Source organism: Otolemur garnettii, unplaced genomic scaffold (genome assembly GCF_000181295.1).
Source record: "Otolemur garnettii isolate 467f Iridium unplaced genomic scaffold, OtoGar3 scaffold00001, whole genome shotgun sequence".
NCBI lineage: Eukaryota > Metazoa > Chordata > Mammalia > Primates > Galagidae > Otolemur > Otolemur garnettii.
Window position 1 is genome coordinate 24252217 of NW_003852396.1, and position 19893 is coordinate 24272109.

The window sequence follows — 19893 nt, forward strand, 5'->3', positions numbered from 1 at the left end:
GGGAGCCGTGCACACGTACAGGAGTCTGCACGGGGAGCCGTGCACACGTACAGGAGTCTGCGCGGGAGCACGTGCACACGTACAGGAGTCTGCGCGGGGAGCACGTGCACACGTACAGGAGTCTGCGCGGGGAGCCGTGCACACGTACAGGAGTCTGCGCAGGGAGCACATGTACATGTACCGGACAGCACTAACACATCCGTGCACATGTCCTCACAGCCAGCACACATGCTATACCCACCCCATGCACACACACAAAGTTCAAGACGGGCTGCGTCACCAGGGCAGTGATGACAATGCAGTCTACTCAGTGACCTTCTCCCAGAGGTCACTGTTGAGTTCAGCACCTCCAAACTTCCCACACTTAGAGCACACCCCTTCTTTAAGCCTTCATTAAAGTCAAGGCAGTGCTCCTACATCTGGGAAGATGTAACACAGCTCAGAGATTGGGGGCTCCCCTCCCCAGGACCCCTGTCCAGATCTGGTGCCCCCACAATGAACCGGGGGTGTGGCCTCCTTACCGATCCAGTAGGTATTTCAGGTACTCTGAGCAGTCCTGCTGGGTGCCAGGGCTGAACCAGGGAGTCCAGGATGCAGAGAGGAAATTCTCTGGGGAAATGGCGGGCCGCTGGGACAAGGGGGGCAAAGAGACAGGGTCAGGAGCAGGCCAATCAGTTCTGCAGCTATTAGGCCTGAGGGTCTGCCTGGCACCTCCAGCCTCACACGCACCGATGTCCTCCGCCTGCTTCATCATCCCCAACCCATGCCATTCCACACGTCCACACAGCCTCTGAACAATCCTGACACACCTCATACTCTCTCTCCCTCTCTGCCTAAAACACACTCTCCCCTGTCCAAATGAGTTCCAGATGCAGGGCCACCTCCATGATTTCCTGTGCATGTCCCCGTCCTGCTCACAGCACGCTGCATTTCCCTTTGTTAAAGCACAGTGATTGTCATCTGCAAGTCTGTCTTCCCTAGACTGTGAGCTCCATGAGCCAAGGACTGTGGCTTACTCATCTCCGCCCCACTGCCTACTCCATGGCCAAAGACTTTGGAGGGCAGAGACAGTATTTGATTTGTTCACAACTGTACCCTCGGGGTGACTGGTGATGTGGGTGCTCAAAAGTGACAGTAAAGCTAGGTGCAATAGTTCCCACCTATAATCCCAGCACTTTGGGAGGCCAAGGAGAGACAATTGCTTGAGCCCAAGCATTTGAGACCAGCCTGGGCAACACGGTAAGACACTTTCTCTACAAAAAATTTAAAAATTAGCCAAGCGTCGTGGCAAATGCCAGTAGTTCCAGCTATTCAGGAGAGCTGAGGCAAGAGGATCACTTGAGCCTGGGAGTTCAAGGGTACAGTAAGCTATGATCATACCACTGTATTCTAGCTGGGTTGACAGACTCTGTCTCTAAAAAAAAAAATAAATGTTTTAAAGTTATAGATTAAGCAATATGCTATGGTTAGATGGCATACACAGAGAGAAAAAGCCAGTGTTAGAAACTTCATCTCCAGTACAACAGTACTGAGAAGTGGGATCTGTAAGAGGGGACTAGGTCGTGAAGGCAAAGCCCTCATGAATGCATTAGTGCCATGCTGCTACTGAGGGAGTGGGTTCCTGACAGAAGGATGAGTTTGGTCCCCACTCCTCTCTCTCATGCACTCTCTCTTGCTATATCATAATGCAACAAAAAGGCCCTCTCCAGATAGCCCCTCAATTTTGAGCTTGCCACCCTCTAGAACTAGAGAAAGCAATTTTTCTTTAACAACTACCCAGACGCAGGTACTCTGTTATAGAAGCACCAAAAAGACTGTGACACAACACCTTAATTCCATAGATGACTCACTGGAGGGAGAGATTTTGGTTGCACTGCACTGAGTGGGGCTCGGGGGGCTGCCCTGTGCTCCCCTCCCCAGTAGGGGCACTGAATCAGCCCCATGGGCTTTGGCCATGAACCTGTACCAGCCCAGACTGGGGCTCAGTAGCTTATTCCATAAAGTGGGAGACTATAGCCAGATGCAGGCGAGTCCTGGGGAAGGGAAGGGCGTCAGCACAGGGGCCTGACTCTGGGGCCACCCCACCCCTTAATCCCCCTGCACTCACCTGGCTATGCTCCAGGAAGGCGAAGAGCCACTGCAGCTTGGTCATCAAGGGTTGTGAGTTGTTCTCAGTCAAACGGAGCACACTGTGTCTGAAGCTTCAAGACAAAGCAGGAGCACCCAGGGTAAGCCACGGGCACCCAGGGAACCTCTATTCACCCATACTGCAGTTAACCCAGAGCCACCTGACCAAAGGCAGAACAGACATTTCTAGCTCAAGTCAAGGGCAGAGGCTGGAGGAAGAGCTGGTAAACGGCTCAGTTTGGAGCGTCTGAAGTCAGCAACCCAGCAGTGCCATGTTTAAACAATAAAGGATACAACAAGGTAACCCCTGTGGGTCCCTTCCAGCTCTGACGCTCTAGGATTCCAAGAATCAAATGTCCTAACATCCTGTGTTCCCAGGTTCAAAGGCTGGGACGCTGTCACATGCTGCAGAGTCTGTGCCAGCATCACCCCAGCCACAGCAGCCGCTCACACCTATCCAAAGCAGCAAGCAGGTTTGGGTCCCACCTGGGCCCTATAATCCACTCCTACTGCCTGACCCTAGAGCACCTCAAGTTATTTCCCTGCCTTCAAATGAGGCATCAGCTCCTAGTAAGGGAGGTCTGATCCTGTGGGAGACAGGCCCTCCTGACATGCACATTCCCTGAAACAAGCCAGGGTGAGTGGAGGTTCTACTCTGGAAGACAATCCACTCCCATGGACTCTCAGAGAGAAGTCAGTGATGCCAACTAGCTCACAGCAGACTGTCTTCCAATGTAGCCTGGCCGCGGAAGCCCCATCCTGCATTCCCACCCAGTCTTGACCTACTGCCACTGCAATGGCCTGCAGACATCTGTACCCTACGTGACCTTATGAATCCCACCAACAATACAAAGCATGACCCAATCTCTCCAACACCTCTCTGCCTTTCACCAGGGAACCCAAAGCAGAGAAGGACAAGGAATTTAAAAGCAGCACCTACTCAGAAGCCATAAACAAAGCCTGAAGGATGCTGTTCACGTAGCATGTGTTTCCCAGATTGATTAAACCAATCTTGCCCGTGTCTGACTTGGCCATGAGCCGGGGGTAGAAGCCAGCCAGCTCACTCTTCTGTGAAGTCCAAGCATCCTGCCCCAGCAGCTGCTTGATGCGGTCCTCATTGGGAACATGGAGGTCCTGAGGAAGGAACACTGGGGTCAGCTTGAAAGACAGCATCTCCCCTGGAAGGCCTCCTGGGCTGCAGTCCACCCACAGCCTGCAAGCATACCAGCCCACACACCCTGCTCACAAAGGCACTCCTGCTTCTCATCTTCACATGTGGGCCTTCTCCATGACCTTTTGGGTCACATCTGCCTTAAGATGGTATAATCCCCATTTCATAGATGAAAAGACTAAGACTCAGATAGAGAACTGTCCAGAGTCACACAGGCAGTAACTGAAGAGTCTGTAGGCTCTTGGGATAGCCCAGGCTATTACAGACTCTAAGCAGTGACAACCTGGCCCACTGGCCCAATCCAGCAGTGTCAGAGACTTCATGCTAGTATCCCTGACTCTGGTCCACTCTAGCTGTCTGGCCATGATTAGGGAGCCTCTCTGACTCAGCAAGTGAGCCTCCCTGGGCCTCAGTTTCCCTATCCGTCAAGTAAGGACACTCCTACCTTACGTCAGTTTGGCATTCTATATTCTCATGGTGCTGGCACACAATGATGTTCCTGTTTTCACCTTCTACTTTTAGATTTGCAGAATCAGCTTTCAGGGGAATTAGTCCCCCCCCTGGAGCTTGATCCTACAGTCAGGATGGCGGGAGGATCCCAGGGGTCTGAGGTACAGGTCCTTGGGCATTAGCATGCTTTCCCACTCATTATCCTCTGTCACATTAAACAGCTGCACCTAAAAGAATATTACCGAGCAACAGTTCTACTAATGATGTATTTTAAAAAGAAACATCTAAGCACTGTGTAGTTACTTAACAGATGTAAGCAACATCCAGAACAGTTCCTCTAGCCCTCTTATTTCCAGATTGTAAGCGCAGTGCCCTACATTCGTCCAAGGCTGAGCTTCATTCGTCCACTGAGCTTCATACCAGCTTAGCACCAGCCTCCCAATGCAGGCCCTATGGCCACTGTGGAAGGAAAGTGTCATTCAAGCAGTGGTTCAACACTTTTGCTTACTTATTTCCCAGGATCATTTATGTGATAATTTATCAGTTTGTCAGTCACCTCTCACCAGTGATAAAAACAAAACCAAGGAAGTGCCCGAGGGCAGGTAAGATGATACAGACTCGGTATCTTAGTTCCTTTTTTTTTCTGCTATGTCCCATCCAGTCCCCCCAACACACACATACAACATGAACAAATAAGGACAGAAAGGCAGACAGAACACCCCAACACCCAGCAGGCACACCCAGAGAAGATGCAAAAACATCCACACTAGAAAAAGACACCAGGATGGTGCCGCTAGCTCAGTGAGTATACCGAGGGTGGCAGGTTCGAGCCCCGCTCCGGTCAAACTGCAACAAAAAATAACCAGGTGTTGTGATGGGTGCCTGTAATCCCAGCTACGTAGGAGGCTGAGGCAAGAGAATCACCTAAACCCAGGAGTTGGAGGTTGCTGTGAGCTGTGACACACAGCACTCTACTGTAGGCGACAAAGTAAGACTTTGTCTCTTAAAAGAAAAAGACACCAAATGCCCCTTTACCCAAAGAAGGTAATTTTGTATTCTCAGAAAAATAAAATCTTCCAAGTAACTCTCAAGATTCTAATGTTGCCAGAAATTTATATATAATGACTCTCTTACCAAGGACAGGCAGTCCCCAAGTTACAAACAACATCCACTGATATACAACTTGCACTTACAAACCAAACCTATTACAGGTAACAGATACATGTATCTGTTCCAATTCAGCCTGTGGCTCAAGCAGCTAAGGTGCCAATCACATACACCTGAGCTGGCAGGTTCGAATCTAGCCGGGGCCTGCCAAACAACAATGACGGCTGCAACCAAAAAATAGCCAGGCATTGTGGTAGGTGCCTATAGTCCCAGCTACTTGGGAGGCAGAGGCAAGAGAATCACTTGAGCCCAAGGAGTTGGAGGTTGCTGTTAGCTGTGATGCCATGGCACTCTACCCAGGGGGGACAGCTTAAGGCTCTGTCTCAAAAAAAAAAAGAACAAACTTACAGAACCTATCTTGTCTGTAACCAGGGGACTGCCTGTACCACAGCTCCCAGAGAAATGCCCTCACCTCATAACATCTGCCCAAGAGAACTTTCCAGAACTTATTTACAAGGCACATGTTTACAAAAACTTTATAAACAATAAAATCCTATTTGCCACCTTGCCTCTCTGGCTTGTACCAAAGAGTAGTCAAAGCCACAAGATATGTGTGGCACAGCTTCCCAGAGATGCCACACCAGAATACTCTCTGGTATTCAAGGAAGAAAATACTCATGTTCAAACAAATGTTTGTAATTATGAAGTACACATGTGTGTCTTCAGGATAAAATGAGACTGTAAAGAAACTTGGGAGTTCACATCAGGCTGTTTTGGGGACCCTTACCCCTCGCCTCACATCAGGTCACACCAGTACTTTGCTGGAAACATTCGAGAAGCCCAGATCTACTGGATTAAACAGCACCAGGCTTGTCTCACTCTGCACTCTGATCTTGCTCACCCCCTGCCACCAACACATCACTGCCAAACTGCCACGCTCATGCTGCTTCTGTGCCCTTCCCTCTGACCAGCTGAAGCATCCTCTGCTTGCTGGTTTCTATCCATCAAAGTCTAACTTGCATATCCCCTAAGCAGCTTTCCAGGATCTTCCCAAGTGGAGTCCCTGCACTAAGTGTACCCATCTTATAAAGCCAAACTCCCTGAACCCACTGGGTATCACGGATTCACCTTGCGCCCTGGATCAGACCATCCACCATCCATCGCACCTCGTGTGCAAAGCCTTCATCTTCCTCAGCCTGTGAGTGCCCAGCACAGGGCCACACTCCCTCCTCATTGTCCACACTGTGGATACAGTGTTCTCCACACTTCAGTCACTGCAATGGCAGTCCATTCATTCACTCACAGACATCTACTGGGCACAGAGGACACGCACGGTCCCCACCCACCAGAAGCTCACCATCTAGCAGGAGATAGTCACAGATCGCAGAGCTCTTGATCTGCCTCCCTTCTGATGCTGATGACCTTGGGCAACATGCCCAACAAGTGGAAGCCATGTCTCTCTACTCATCCCACCTCCAGTGACAGGACGTATCAAAGCAGCAACTTCCATTGTAGATTAGCTCTATTTAAAAATTCATTCTCAGGCAGTGCCTATGGCTCAATGGAGTAGGGTGCCAGCCCCATATACCAGAGATGGCAGGTTCAAACCTGGCCCCAGCCAAAAGAAAAAAAATTCTTTCTCATGTTAAGTTTGAAAAACTGAGAAGATCCAAGTAAATGCCTGAGGTTTTATTTGTTGTATCTGCCAACTCTTATTCACAATGGATTGCTCCTTTTAATGCTTTATAATTTTTTGTATTATAAGCTCATTCAGTAGAACTTTTTATGGTGTTTAATTTACAAGTATTTGCTTCTACCTGGTTACCTTGAGTATCACAAATTTATGACTACATTTAATGTTAGTCTCTGATCTTCAGGGTCCCACAACCCAAAGATAATATGAATTTGAACCCCTAAACCCACCTGACAGCAAGCCACTGATTACATTTTCCTCCTAATCTAGGGCCCAGACCAAGCTAGAAAAGTTCCTTTGATGTCTGTGCAACCATGTGTATAATTTTTCTAGATCACTCTTTTGCTAACAGTAAAGCCCTTCTTGGGTCCTGGCTTTCAGTGGATTTCTTAGTACCAAATGCCTTCGTGACTGAAATTGGCCGTTTCACCCATCTTCTTACCCCACCCCACAGGAAAAGACCATCATTTCTCACATACTAGTCTGGAATTCAGGTCTGTCTTTGGCCCTGAAGATTCTCTCTTAACTTTCTTGTAAATTTAGCTATGAACTTGAAATGCTATTTGTTACATTTTACCAAGCATCTCTAGATGTTTTGTAGTGGGACACTTTCCAGGTTGTCTAGTCTGCTATGCTGCAGAAGTGAGTCTACACATCTTCACCTTGCTTGGACCTGCCTTGTGTATCAAGCACTGTCGAAAGGCTTGATAAGCCAGGGCCCTGGCTACGTCTCTCCCTACCTCCATGACTTTGCACACAAGTCACCAAGCCTCCTTCCTCATATTTGAGTTTGAAATAACAATACAGCTGGGTGGGCTATATCTTGTGGTCGGCACCTGTAGTCCCAGCTACTCGGGAAGCTGAGGCAAGAGAATTGCTTAAGCCCAAGCGTTTGAGGTTGCTGTGAGCTGTGACACCACAGCACTCTACCAAGGGGAACAGCTTGAGACTCTGTCTCAAAAAATAAATAAATAAAATGAAACAACAACAACTGCTCCATAGCCTTCTTCTGAGCATCAGAAGACAAAGTATGTGAGAAATCACTGACAAATGTACCACTATCTACAGATATCACTGTCAGAACCCAGCCAGCTATCAAACCCAGCTTAGAAGCCCTTGCTTCTTTGAAGCTGCATTCTCTAACTGGCAATCTTCCCCTGCTGTGCTCTCAGGCCAACCCTCATAGACATTTTCACAGCTGCTTAGATGAAAAGTTTCTTATACACAGGTCTGTCACTCTCACTCAGCTTTAAGCTCAATGGAGGGGACTCAGTTTGCTTCACGCCTGTGTCCCCAGTTTCCAGCTTGGGCTTGGCACAGAGTAGGGCATCCATGAAGTCATGTAAACAAGTACAGATAGCTGGGTGCAGTGGCTCTCTCCTGTAATCCTAGCACTACAGGAGGCCAAGATGGGTGGATGAGCTCAAAAGTTCAAGAACAGCCTGTGCAAGAGTGAGACCCTGTCTCTACCAAAAACAGAAAAATTAGCTGGGTGTTGTGGTTCACGCCAGTACGCCAGTACGCCAGTAGTCCCAGCTGCTTGGTGGGCTAAGCCAAGACGATTGCTCAAGCCCAAGGCATAGAGTCAAAAAAAAAAAAAAAAAAAAGAAAGAAAGAAAAAAGCCCAAGTCTTGATAATCTCTGCTCTGGAGAGCTCAGTCTGTTTGGGAGACAGACAGTGACATGTAACACAGGGATGCACCAGGGCTGTGGGACCCAGCCTGGTTGGGGGAGGGGAATCGGGTGTTATCAGAGAAGGCTTCCTGAGGGAGGTAACACTTGAGAGCCTTAAAGCACAAGAAGGAGCCATCCAGGCAGAGTAAGGGAAGGGCTGACAGTTAGAGATAACAGCACATGCAAAGGCTCAGAGCAGTTACGAGCAAGTACGACACATCTGGGAACGGTGCAGCTCTGTGTGCCTGAAGCACGCTATAGACAGGGGAAATGATGGGAGACAGCCAGGGCCCAAATGATAGGGTAGGGGGTTGTCATCAAGCCATGGCACGTCCTTGAGGAAGGCCCAAACTGGTATCTTTGTCACAGTGGGGTGAGGGACAAGAAGGGGATTGCTACTCACCTTGATGGCCTCCATGACGGGCTCATACAGATCTGGGAAGCCCGGGAACCGGAACACCATGCAATGGACCAGCTCCGCCAGCTGCTCTAGGCAGCTAGTCCCCGAGTTGGAGTCCTCCTTGACCAAAGAGGCCACCATGGGGGGAATGTGAGGGAGGAGCTGTGAGAACAGAGCTGGGTTAGGCACGGCACCCGCTGACCCACCTGAGACATAAGATCAAAGTCACTGCTGAAGGCACCCAGAGGTCTTTGAGGCAGGAGTTTACCCACCTGACGACTGTCCCCTTACTCAGATGAGGGTCTGAGCTCTGCAGGCAGGTGACTCTTTTCAAAAGACACACGAACTAAGTCACCCTGCCTCAGTTTTATCATCTGTAAAATAGGCTGTTTAGCTCAGCCAGCTGACCTAACCCAGGAACCAGAAGGCCTGAGCACCCAGCCAGGAATGGCACAGAGGCACAATACAGCCAGCGGGTGAGCACTGACGGAGCGAGGACACAGCTTCCACGGGCTAACAACATCATTCCTCCAGCAAAATTTACATGCCAAGCCCTTCATCCTTACAATGACTTCATTTGGCAACAATTATTTCCCCTTTTTATGGACGAAGAAACTGAAGTTAGTGAGGTTACAAAGCTTGCCTTGGATTTCACTCTGGGTGATGGGAAAAGCTGGTGTCAGAAGCAAGTCTGTCTGAATCTGAAGCCTATTTCTTTCCCCTGTGCTCCGGAGTTTTAATTTTCAAACCCACAGAGACGCCAGACCATAGTGTGGTAATGGACGGAGTCAGGCCACAGGAACTGGGAGCAGGGGAAGCTCAGGAGAAGGACAGAAGAAACAAATCTTTCAAACCCCTAGTAACAGTGATTTTCAATAGTGTGCCGTGAGAGTATCTTAGGTGTATTGCCAAAATTTTTTAAAGATCATTAATTAAATTATTTTTGAAAGAAGTTAAAAGCAAAGTATATTCTCTATGTTACTCTTTTTTTTTGATCAACATAATTTAAGGGTGCCACAGAAGTTTAACTATAGGTTCAAGCGTTCCATGAGATAAAAAATGTTGAAAAACACTGCCCCAATGCTCATGCCTGTAATCCTAGCACCCTAGGAGACCAAGGCAGGTGGATTGCCTGAGCTCACAGGTTTGAAACCACCCTGAGAAAGTGTGAGACCCCGTCTCTGAAAAATAGCCAGGTGTTGTGGTGGGCGCCTGTAGTCCCAGCTACTCAGGAGGCTGAGACAAGAGAATCGCTTGAGCCCAAGAGTTTGAGGTTGTTGTGAGCTGTGACACCAGGGCACTCTCCCAAGGGCAACAAAGTGAGGCTCTGTCTCAAAAAAGAAAAACACTGCCCCAGTATGTGGCAGGCCCCTGACAAACATTGCCTTATCTAATCCCCTCCAACCAGCCTAGGAGTTACCCCTGTTCCAGACTCTGAGATAAGTGCCTAGCCCAAGGTCACTACATCTGGCAAACAGCAGAGCTGAGTCTCACCACAAATGCACCAATTCATGGCTGTGAGCCTAACCCACAGCAACAAGCCAGGAAGCGTGATGTTTTACTGCCCTGACCCAGGGCCACCAGAATCTAGGGCCCCATCTATAGGTCCCAGAAACAGGCAGGGTGAGAAGGGCAGCCCCCAGGGCCTCAGGCTGTCCTCCACAAGTGAGGGATCCAAGCACAGCAAAATGGGCCCAAGCTAGAGGCCAGGCAACTTGGTACTACGGGCAGTAGGGTGAAGGAAGGACACTGGGCTTGAAAGTTCACACGCGGCTCGGCGCCTGTGGCTCAAGCAGCTAAGGCGCCAGCCACATACACCTAAGGTGGCGGGTTCGAATCCCCAGCCCAGGCCCGCCAAACAACAATGATGGCTGCAACCAAAAAATGGCCAGGCGTTGTGACGGGCGCCTGTGGTCCCAGCTACTTGGGAGGCTGAGGCAGGAGACTCGCTTGAGCCCAGGAGTTGGAGGTTGCTGTGAGCGTGATGCCATGGCACTCTACCCAGGGGGATAGCTTGAGGCTCCATCTCAAAAAAAAAAAAAAAAAGAAAGTTCACACGCCACTCGCCACTGTGTCTCAACAAGTGACTTAACTCCCTAACCTGCAGTTCTTCATCTGAAAGACAAAGAACATGAAAGCCACCTCGTCCCAGTTCTGGGAGTTAAGCAAATGAATACATGCATCAGCACTGTGCCTAGCACGTAGCTGGCCCCAAGGAGCATAGGCTATGGGCATTCTAGGCTTCATCACTACACTATAGTCTCAGGCTTCTTTTAGTCCTTTCTTCTAGTCCTAACAACAGGGCTTCAAGGTCCTAGGCCTCAAGGTCTACCCACCCCCCCAACAGAAATGGCATATCTGGCCTCTGGCCTCTAGTCTCCCAGGCCAGTTGGGAAGGGGGGCTGCAGAGCCACCTGTCCTTGGGGAAATAGGTAGGGTACTTACCAGATGAAAGGCCTCATGGGAGTGCTGGAAAGTCAGGAGCATGTACTTGAGGACAGACAAGGCAGCTCCCCGGACAATAGGGTACAGCAGTTTGGAGAAAACCTGAAAGAAGAGTCCCTGGGTCAGAAGTCCAACAGGCCTGGCTGCCTGAGGCTGAGTGTAGTTACAGGCCTGAGAGGGGGTCAGAGACACAGTCAACTGAAGCAGCAAACCCATCCAGGGGCAAGAACACAGAGGTGCTCACAGACCAGGGTAGACGGAAGATAAATATCTATTTCATTTATTTTTTTATTTCAGGTTAATGCAAGGGTATGAACAACCAAGTCATAATATTTGAATTTATTAGATAGAGTCCCTCTTGCTGTGTCCCACACCCAAAAGGTGTGCCATATACCCCTACATTGTGGCCATTAGGTAGGAACACCCCCAACCTCCCTTCTTTTCTTGTTCCCCCTGCCCCCAACTTGAATTGAATTGAGCTTTTCCCCTCTGTGGGCATGAATTAAATCATCTACTGGCTTCATATTAGTACTGAGTACACGGGATATTTGCTTTTCCAGTCTTGTGATACTTTACTAAGAAGAATGTGCTCCAACTCCATCCAAGTTAATACAAAAGATGTAACGTGTATGTATACCAGAATAGTATTCCATGGTATACATATACCACAGTTTGTTAATCCATTCCTGAGTTGATGAGCATTTAGGTTGTTTCCACATCTCGGCAACTGTAAATTGAGCTGTGATAAACATTCTAGTTCAAATGTCTTTATGATAAAATGATTTGTTTTCTTCTGGCCAGTAATGAGATTGCAGGGTCAAATGGGAGATCTAATTTGACTTCTTTGAGGATTCTCCAAAGAGGCTGTTTTAGTTTGCAATCCCACCAGCAGTGTAAAAGTGTTCCCTCCTCTCCACATCCACACCAGCATCTGGAGCTTTAGGACTTTATGATATAAGCTAATCTCACTGGGATCAAGTGATATCTCAGGGTGCATTTCTCTGATGATGAAGGATGATGAGAATTTTTTCTTATGTCTATTAGTATCTAATGATAGATGGATAGAACAAAAATGACAAAGACATACATGCTTAAATGAGCAATCGGGAATGAATAGGGGGAAGAGAGTCTGAGACCCAGAGAGGGGCTGTGAATTAGCCCAGTTCACACAATGAACTTGGGCAAGAGGCCTGGTGCTCTGTCTCCCAGGCCTGCAACACCCTAGCAAAAGACTACTGGGAAAGGCCAAAAGCCCAGGCTAGGAAGGGGACACCAACCTTCTCGATTTTGGCAAGTGAAACCTCAATCAAGATGCTGAACTTCTTAACAGCAGCCAGGCCCTTCAGCAGAGCAATTATCCACTTGTCAATGTTCTTCCCAAGTGGCCAGGACACCCAGTCGATCATCCTGGTGAGGAATGTGACAGTGACACAGGGACAGAGAAGGTCCATATGCCTGGGTGAGGGCAGCCATAATGTCCTGAGTTCCCATACTAACTCACACCTGCACAGGACAGCCCTGCGGTGTGTGAGATGAATAAGACACCTTTGGGAAATACAGATGAGCCCCACACAGACACCTGCCAGAGACTAAGGCACACAGCCCACCAGGAAGGGAGCCAGGCCCTCTCTACACCCCAAACCTCACCCTCCACACTGAACAAAGCTTTCACTGCTAGGAAGAGCACTTCCCCTGAGCCAGAAGCTCTGGTGCTAGCAAGTCCTTGCTAGGCAACCCAGAGCAAGCCATATCCCCTCTCTGAGCCTCAGTTTCTTCCTCTGTAAAGTGGGGACAACTGTTCTGTGGTGGGATTCACTGTGCACTGCTCTCTTAGCTATCCATGTGTCGCCTCTAAGGATCCCCACCACACACACCTAAGCAGACTGAGCATGAAGCTGCCACATACATAGGAGGTGCTCAGGAGAGCATCATTATTATGACCTTGTACTCAGATTATACTATAAACAGGGAGAACAGTGAGAGATCAAAGTAATGAAACTGCTCCATGCATTTTCCATGTATCACTTCATTTTGTCCGATTTCATCCAACAACAGCCCTACATGGTGGTTCAATCACATTCCATTGTAATGGTCGAGGAAATTGATGCATAGAGAGGTTGAGTGACTTGTCCAAAGCCACTCAAGCAAGAAGCACTCAGGCAAGAAGTGCAAGAAGGCAGGATTTGACCTCAGGCAACTTACCTCTAGAGCCCACACTCTTACCCACTAAAGACAAGGAATCCAGGAAGGCCCTACAGAGACAGTAGAACTGCACACAGGATGGAAAGAATGGCAGAGGGAGGCATGCCAGGTGCGTGGGGTCTGCATAGGCAAAGGCCTGCAGGGGGGAGGAGGGGAGGCAGCATGTTCTGGGGTCACCCGACAGGCAGGTGTGACTAGATTACAGGTATGACAATGTTCAGGTGAGGTGGGAAGTGCAAGGGGGCTCTGGGGGTTCAAAAGCACCCAAACTCTGCTTATTGTATTTGCCAGACTCACAAAGCACATCCGCAAAGTACCTTTGCCTTTTCCTCCAACTCATGGAAGCCTGACTTCTTACACCATCACCTACCTCTGCTTTTACAGAGGGGGAAACTGAGGCTGAGAGTTCACTGGCATGTCCAGGGTTACAAAACTGATTCCTAACCTGACAGCATCACTAGGGCAGGACCCTCCGCGTCTCCCACATCCAGCCTAGGCCAGAGCAGAGCTCAGGAAAGGATGGATAACCTTCCTAAGGCCACGGCCCTTTAATACAGTCCCTGGCCGCTTGAGAAGAACATTGACAAACGGATAATTTCTGGAACTGTATTAAAAGGCTGCGGCATCAGGAAGGTTGAGAACCACTACACTAAATCTAGCCCAGGATCCCCACACAGTGGAAGGGGCCCTCATTACCCCACCTGCTGATGGCAGTCAGCATCTGGGAGTCCGTCACACTGTCATCATTGCTGAGGTTCCGGACAACACCGTCCATCAATTCCAATGGGAGGTGCTGGACCACACTGGCCAGGGCACTAGACGGCGGCTCCTCCTCTGGAATAGGGGGCTGAGCTGAGCTGAGCAGAGCATGCAGCCCCTCTCTTCCCCTACCACCCCATGCCCTTGTGTTGCCGAGGAACTAGGCTGGGCCTCTGAAAAGAGCACCTCCTCTCCTAGAGCACCGCAGCCTCTCAGTCCACATTAACTCATTCACTAGCACCTTCGCTAGCACCCTGCTTTGGGCTCAGTCCTGGTCTGTGGGGGCACAGGCAAGGCCTTTAGAAGGGGCAACATGCGGCAAGCCTGAAAAGGCCAGAGGGCTGTTTGGACAGCAGGGAAGGGACGCTCCAGGTGGAAACACGGAGGCTTCTGTGGGAAAGCGCATTTAGTTATCAAAGTTTGTTTTCCCATCCTATAAGGCCCAGGTTCTCCACCTGCCAAGTGCATTCCTTTCCTTTCCCCTGCTCAGCCCTACAATCAGGAAAGGCATAGATCCTATTTCAGCCATTTATTCTATAGTCCACTGTTTTCAATGGAGGATCAAGATTTTAAGTATCGGAGTTATCAACTGTGGGCTCCAAAGGTATCCAGACCGTCTGTCTGGATACTTCTGCCTGTCCAGAGAACCTCGGCCTTGCTGCCAGGTGCCAACAATCTCTAATGACCTGGCTCAAAGGTGGCTTCTATCAAACCCCCTCCCTCCCCCCCGCTGCCCCCCAGCTCAAAGACCATGATGAGCCACGGATCCTGCCGGCTTGCTCAACCCCATTTCTCCCTCTGGCCAGACTGATCCCTGTTCTCGCCCACAGGCAGTGTGCTCCTTCCTGCGTTTCCAGCACCCACCAGGGAGACGACCCACATTAAGCACTCCAGATACGTTCACCAACTCAAAGAAGGAAAATGGCAGCCCCCCAGCCGTGCACTCGCCCCTTGCCCACACCTGCCACACCCATCAGGCAGGCACCCGCATGCAGAGAATCCGCACATACAGCCACCCGCCTAGACGACCATCCCGGACCCACCAGCACACGCACCTGTGCACGAGATGACGGCGAACAGCTCTTTGAGGCAGGGCAAGATGGCGGCGGGCTGTGCACGCCACAGCTGGGCCAGGAGCCCGCTCACCTGCTGCGCCTGCTCCAGGAACTCCACGGCGCCCTCCTCGCCCTCGGCGGGGCAGCGGAAGCGGCCGAGGCAGCGCACCAGCTGCTGGCAGAAGAGCAGGCGGTGCGGGCCGTCGGGCACGCAGCGCGGGTGCCGCGCCAGCAGCCGGGCCACCTGCGCGCAGGCCGCGGGCCCAGGACGCTCACACACGGCGCGCAGCACCTCGCGCCGCAGCAGTGCGAACACCTCGTCGGCCGCAGGCCCCTCGGGCAGCAGCTGCAGGCCCAGCTGCACGCAGGCCAGCGCCCGGGCGCCCGGCGGGCCAGCCCCGCCCTGCAACAGGCGCAGCACGCGGCGCGCGCTGAAGAACTCGGCGAAGACGTCGGGGTGGTGGCGGCCGGCCACGTGCAGCAGCTGGCAGCCCACGCGGCGCGGCAGCTCGTCGGCGCCGCCCACGTAGAGCCGCGCGCCCAACGCCAGCAGCGCCAGGCACTGCTCCCGCTCCAGCGGTTGCCGCGCCGCCTCCAGCACGCGCCGCACCAGCCCTTGCTTCACGCTGGCCGGGTAGGACGACGTCACGACCGCCTCCAGGATCTTGTCCATGACGCCCGCTGCGGGGACAGAGACCTGGTCATACTCTGCCTGACAGTTGATGGGCTTGAGAGTTCCCAGGATATTACCCTGAATGCTAAGACTTTGGGAGAGCCCCTCAACCTTTCTGGGCCTCAGTTCCCTCATCTGTAAAATGGGGCAAGGATGTCCCGCAAATGTCTTGATGACGGAAAGCACAATAGCTGGTACCTAAGGAGCCCCAGGGAGCTGCAGCTTTCGCAACTAAGTAATGTCCCAAAGGCTACATGAGCCTCCCCCACACTCACACCTCTGCTTCTCTCCCCAGGATCCCTGGTGACCTCACCCACTCTGGGGGCAGCCCAGAGTCTTAGCCAAGTCACGTCCATGGGGGAGATGAGATGAGAACATAAAAAAAGCCACACATCCAGGAAGGAAGGGCCCGCGGCCCCCAGGGAGGGGCAACAAGGCTTCTCATGATCCCTGACATACTTATTCTGCCCCCCTCAACTCCTTGCCTTTGCCGAGTAACCCGCACTTTTGCAAGACTCCACTGTGTTGTCTGTGCAGCGCCTCCTGCCAGACACATCCCACCTCCTCAGCCCCACCACCACCACCACCACCACACTCTCACAGAACCAGGCAAACTCCTGTTTTCTTTCAAAGCATCGTGAAACAAAACAAACCAAAAAAGGACAAAAATTAATAGTCTACTGCAGTTAGAGGGTGTAGCCACAGTAGAATTCAGTGGTTCCTAAATGCTGTCCTGGCTGCCTCAGTATCATTTGGGCATTTGTTAAAAATTCAGAGCTCAGGGCCTGCCCCAAGCCTCCTGAACTAGGAAGTGGGGAGGAATAGTGTGTTAAGATTCTGTCTGGGTTTTTTTTTTGTTTTGTTTTGTTTCGTTTTTTGAGACAGAGTCTCACTCTCTATCTCAGACACTTTTGGGTGACTCAAGTTGATCCTCTTGCCTCAGCCTCCCAAGTAGCTGAGACTACAGGTGCCCACCACAACACCAGGCTTAATTTTTAGGATCTCACTTTTTGCTCAGGATCAAACTCCTGAGCTCAAGCAATCCGCCCACCTGAGCCTCCCATAGTGCTAAGATTACAGGCATTAACCACCACACCTGGCCAAGACTCTGCTTTTTAACTCTTTGAGTGAAGTTCATCAGGATGCATTCTGGTTACCACAAAGGTTACTTTGTTTTCTGAGCCTGTTTCCAACTTGCAGAGTTGTGAAGGCAAATATAAAGTCTTTAACATGGTGCTTCACACAAGAAGGTTCTCAGAAAATATCAGTTCCTATTGCTTTAAAAGCAAAGTCCTCGCCCTTAAGGAGACTCCTTAAGGAGTCTGGTGGTAGAGGCAGACAAGTCTGTAATAAGAGCCAGGCAAGGCATAATCTCAAAAGTTTTGCCTTCAAAAGTGTCTTTAAATACACTTTACGGGCTCAAACCAGCTTCCTGGCTGTGGCCACCATAGGGGGCAGTGGCTGGGCTAGATTCAAAGCCTGGACTCTGTGGTCTTCCAGGACACATGCTGCTATTGGAGGATGGGTTGAGGGAGGGGAATGAGGAGGTGGCCCAGGAGTCCACTGCACTAGTCCAGGAGAGAAGTCAGGGGGACTGATCTTGGGTGGGGCTGGAGCTCAGGGAGAGCTCCCTTCAGCCCTTGTCCTCCTTCCTCACAGTGCCTGTGACAAGGTAGTTGCTATGGCCATCCCCCCTCACGTGAACAGTCCATCCTCCCAGATCCCTGGGACAATTTACCGTGGAGGCTAGTGATTTAAAATGCTTTCAACTCAGAATGCCAAGCCATCCAGCACTCAGGCAGCCAAAAAGAAACCCTAATCAATGAGGTGCAGGCATCACATGTGGAGAAAGAGGGCATGGGTGCAGGGAAAAGTGGAGTTCTGGGGCCAGGGAAACCTCTGGAAGTAGAAAGAAAATCAGACCAGGAATGAGGAGTCCCCAGTTCTAGGCCCAACTCCATGTGTGACCTTGGGTAAATCATGTCTGTGAGCCTCTTTTCTCTCCTATAAAATGGGGATAAATGATATTAGACTGAACCGCATGAAACTGAGTGATCAAATGTTGGCAATTTTATATCATTCTACCCAATACCTGCCACATAAGACAGGTTGTGCCTGGATACTGGCTGCTCTGATTTCAAAGCTGGCCTGCAGTCTCTGTCAGTCTGACCTGGCCACCTCAGGCAAGCACTGCCCACTTGCCCCTACTCCCACGCAGGCAGTCTGAGGACAGCTGTCACCATGGTCACCAACAAACCCACTCAATATCTTGCATGCATTCATGCAAAAGGGTTTTAGAGGCTTCCACCTCACCTGCCCCCTCAGGCCAGGGAAGGAAGGCAGGATAAGGGCTGCTAATCGCTAAGGCAGGAAAGGGGAAGCCCCAGCTCAGAGAGGGAAAAACATGGCCCTGGCAGGGCAAGGAGAACCTGCACTCTGCCTCCCTCAGGCAGGTTGGACTGGCCTGCTAGGCCATGGACAAGAAGATGGCCTGTTGATGCTGGCTCTGACCCAAGAGACAGCTGTCCCACACCAAACTCAGCAGCAGATAGGCTTTTCCTCCCTAAGAAGAGCCTGCATTAAAAGCAGAAGACAAAGGTTCTCTGCTTCAGAGTCACCAGGTAACCTTGGTTAAGTCCTTGCCTGGCTCCTCAGCCTTCTCATCTGGAAAATGGGAACCAATCTGAGCCCACCACTCACAAGAGTTGAGACCAGGTATAAAAAAAGATGAGGGCTGGGACAGTCATGACTCTGTTCTTAGACCATCTGGCACTGGTAGGAGAAACACAGTCAGGGAAAGAAGGCAGGGATACACACACTGCTGATCTGGCTGATTCTCCTCGCCATTTCCTCCATTAGCTCTCACGGCCAGCTTAGTGTTTCTACCACTTCTCCCCCCAGCTCCAGCCCCACCCAAGATCAGCCCCTCTGACTTCTCGCCTGGACTAGTGCAGTGGGCTCCTGAGCTACCTCCTCATTCCCCTCCCTCAACCCATCCTCCAATAGCAGCATGTGTCCTGGAAGACAAGGGAGTCCAGGATTGAATCTAGCCCAACCACTGCCCCCTATGGTGGTCACAGCCATGAAGCTGGTTTGAGCCCCTGAACCCTCAAGTGGAAGAGGACTTGCCCACTTCTTGGCCTTTCCCATCTAGCACTGCTGCTTCTCCCCCAAGACCTTGGCTTACACCCCTTGGCCCGCTGGCATGACAGCCTGGGAATCCAAGTAACATCCAACATGCTGCAGGGCACACAGTAATCACTCAGGAAAATCACAATCCCTTCCCTAGAAGGCCCAGATCCCTTTATCTGTCTGTCAGCATTTCTGCTGTGTTGACAGCCCTCTGTTCCTGCATGTGGAGCCTGACTTATCGCCATCACCCTGAAAGCACCACGAGTGTGTATGTGTGTGTTTATATCACAATGCCCTGAGGATCACCTCCCCATGATCTCTCCATCCCATCCTACAACATTATCAGATTAGCTTTAATACAAGCTGTGCTCCATCCTGTTGCCTCTGCTCAGAATTCTCAGGACTCCCAGCCTCTTGGACCCAGGATAAGATCCAAACTCTTAAGCCTGACATTCAAGCCTGTTTTGTGACATTCAGCTAATGTGGGGAAGGGGTAGCGATGAAATCAACCAACACTCTTCCGCAGGGACCCTATAGGAACTTGGGCAGTGAGCTTTTTCCTGATTGCCTCTGCGACTAAGCACAGAGGTATCCCTGAAGTGCCAAGTGACTGATGGGGACATGTCACAGCAAGATGAGATAAAACCAAGGATGTGATCAGAAAAGCATCTCCTTAATCCCTGGTCCAGTCATTACCCACTTCTCTGCCCAGCCCTGTTCCTACATATCCATAACTCAAAGAATCTTAAACATCAGCCAATAAAATCCCTGCACTGGTCACTGGGCTGGACTGGGTGGCTTTAGCCATTCTAGAAAGAACCAGAGCAGAAGGAAAATGCAAAAACAAAACAAAAAAACCTGTTTCTGGTTAGCCCTCATGTCAAAAACTCACAGAATCTTCTAAGAGTTGGAGAGAGGCCTTCAAGGTCTCCCTCTCCCCTCCTCAATCCAAGCCAAAGGGGCCCCTCCCAGCCCCTGCTCAGCACTGGAGCTCAGACCCACACA

The 19893-nt window shown here is 50.7% G+C and overlaps 1 protein-coding gene across 1 annotated transcript in view; it reads right to left on the reverse strand.

The window, feature by feature from the left end:
- USP35 (ubiquitin specific peptidase 35) overlaps nucleotides 1-15756 on the reverse strand; it is a 19562-nt gene extending 3806 nt beyond the window's left edge. The window contains exons 1-8 of the mRNA XM_003780865.3: nucleotides 15084-15756; nucleotides 13971-14103; nucleotides 12345-12474; nucleotides 11068-11169; nucleotides 8626-8784; nucleotides 3068-3261; nucleotides 2108-2201; nucleotides 522-628 (exon numbers count right to left, since the gene is read on the reverse strand). Of these exons, the coding sequence (XP_003780913.1) occupies nucleotides 522-628; nucleotides 2108-2201; nucleotides 3068-3261; nucleotides 8626-8784; nucleotides 11068-11169; nucleotides 12345-12474; nucleotides 13971-14103; nucleotides 15084-15756 (1592 nt within the window). The remainder of the gene's footprint in view (nucleotides 1-521; nucleotides 629-2107; nucleotides 2202-3067; nucleotides 3262-8625; nucleotides 8785-11067; nucleotides 11170-12344; nucleotides 12475-13970; nucleotides 14104-15083) is intronic.
- Between the last annotated feature and the right edge of the window lie 4137 nt (nucleotides 15757-19893).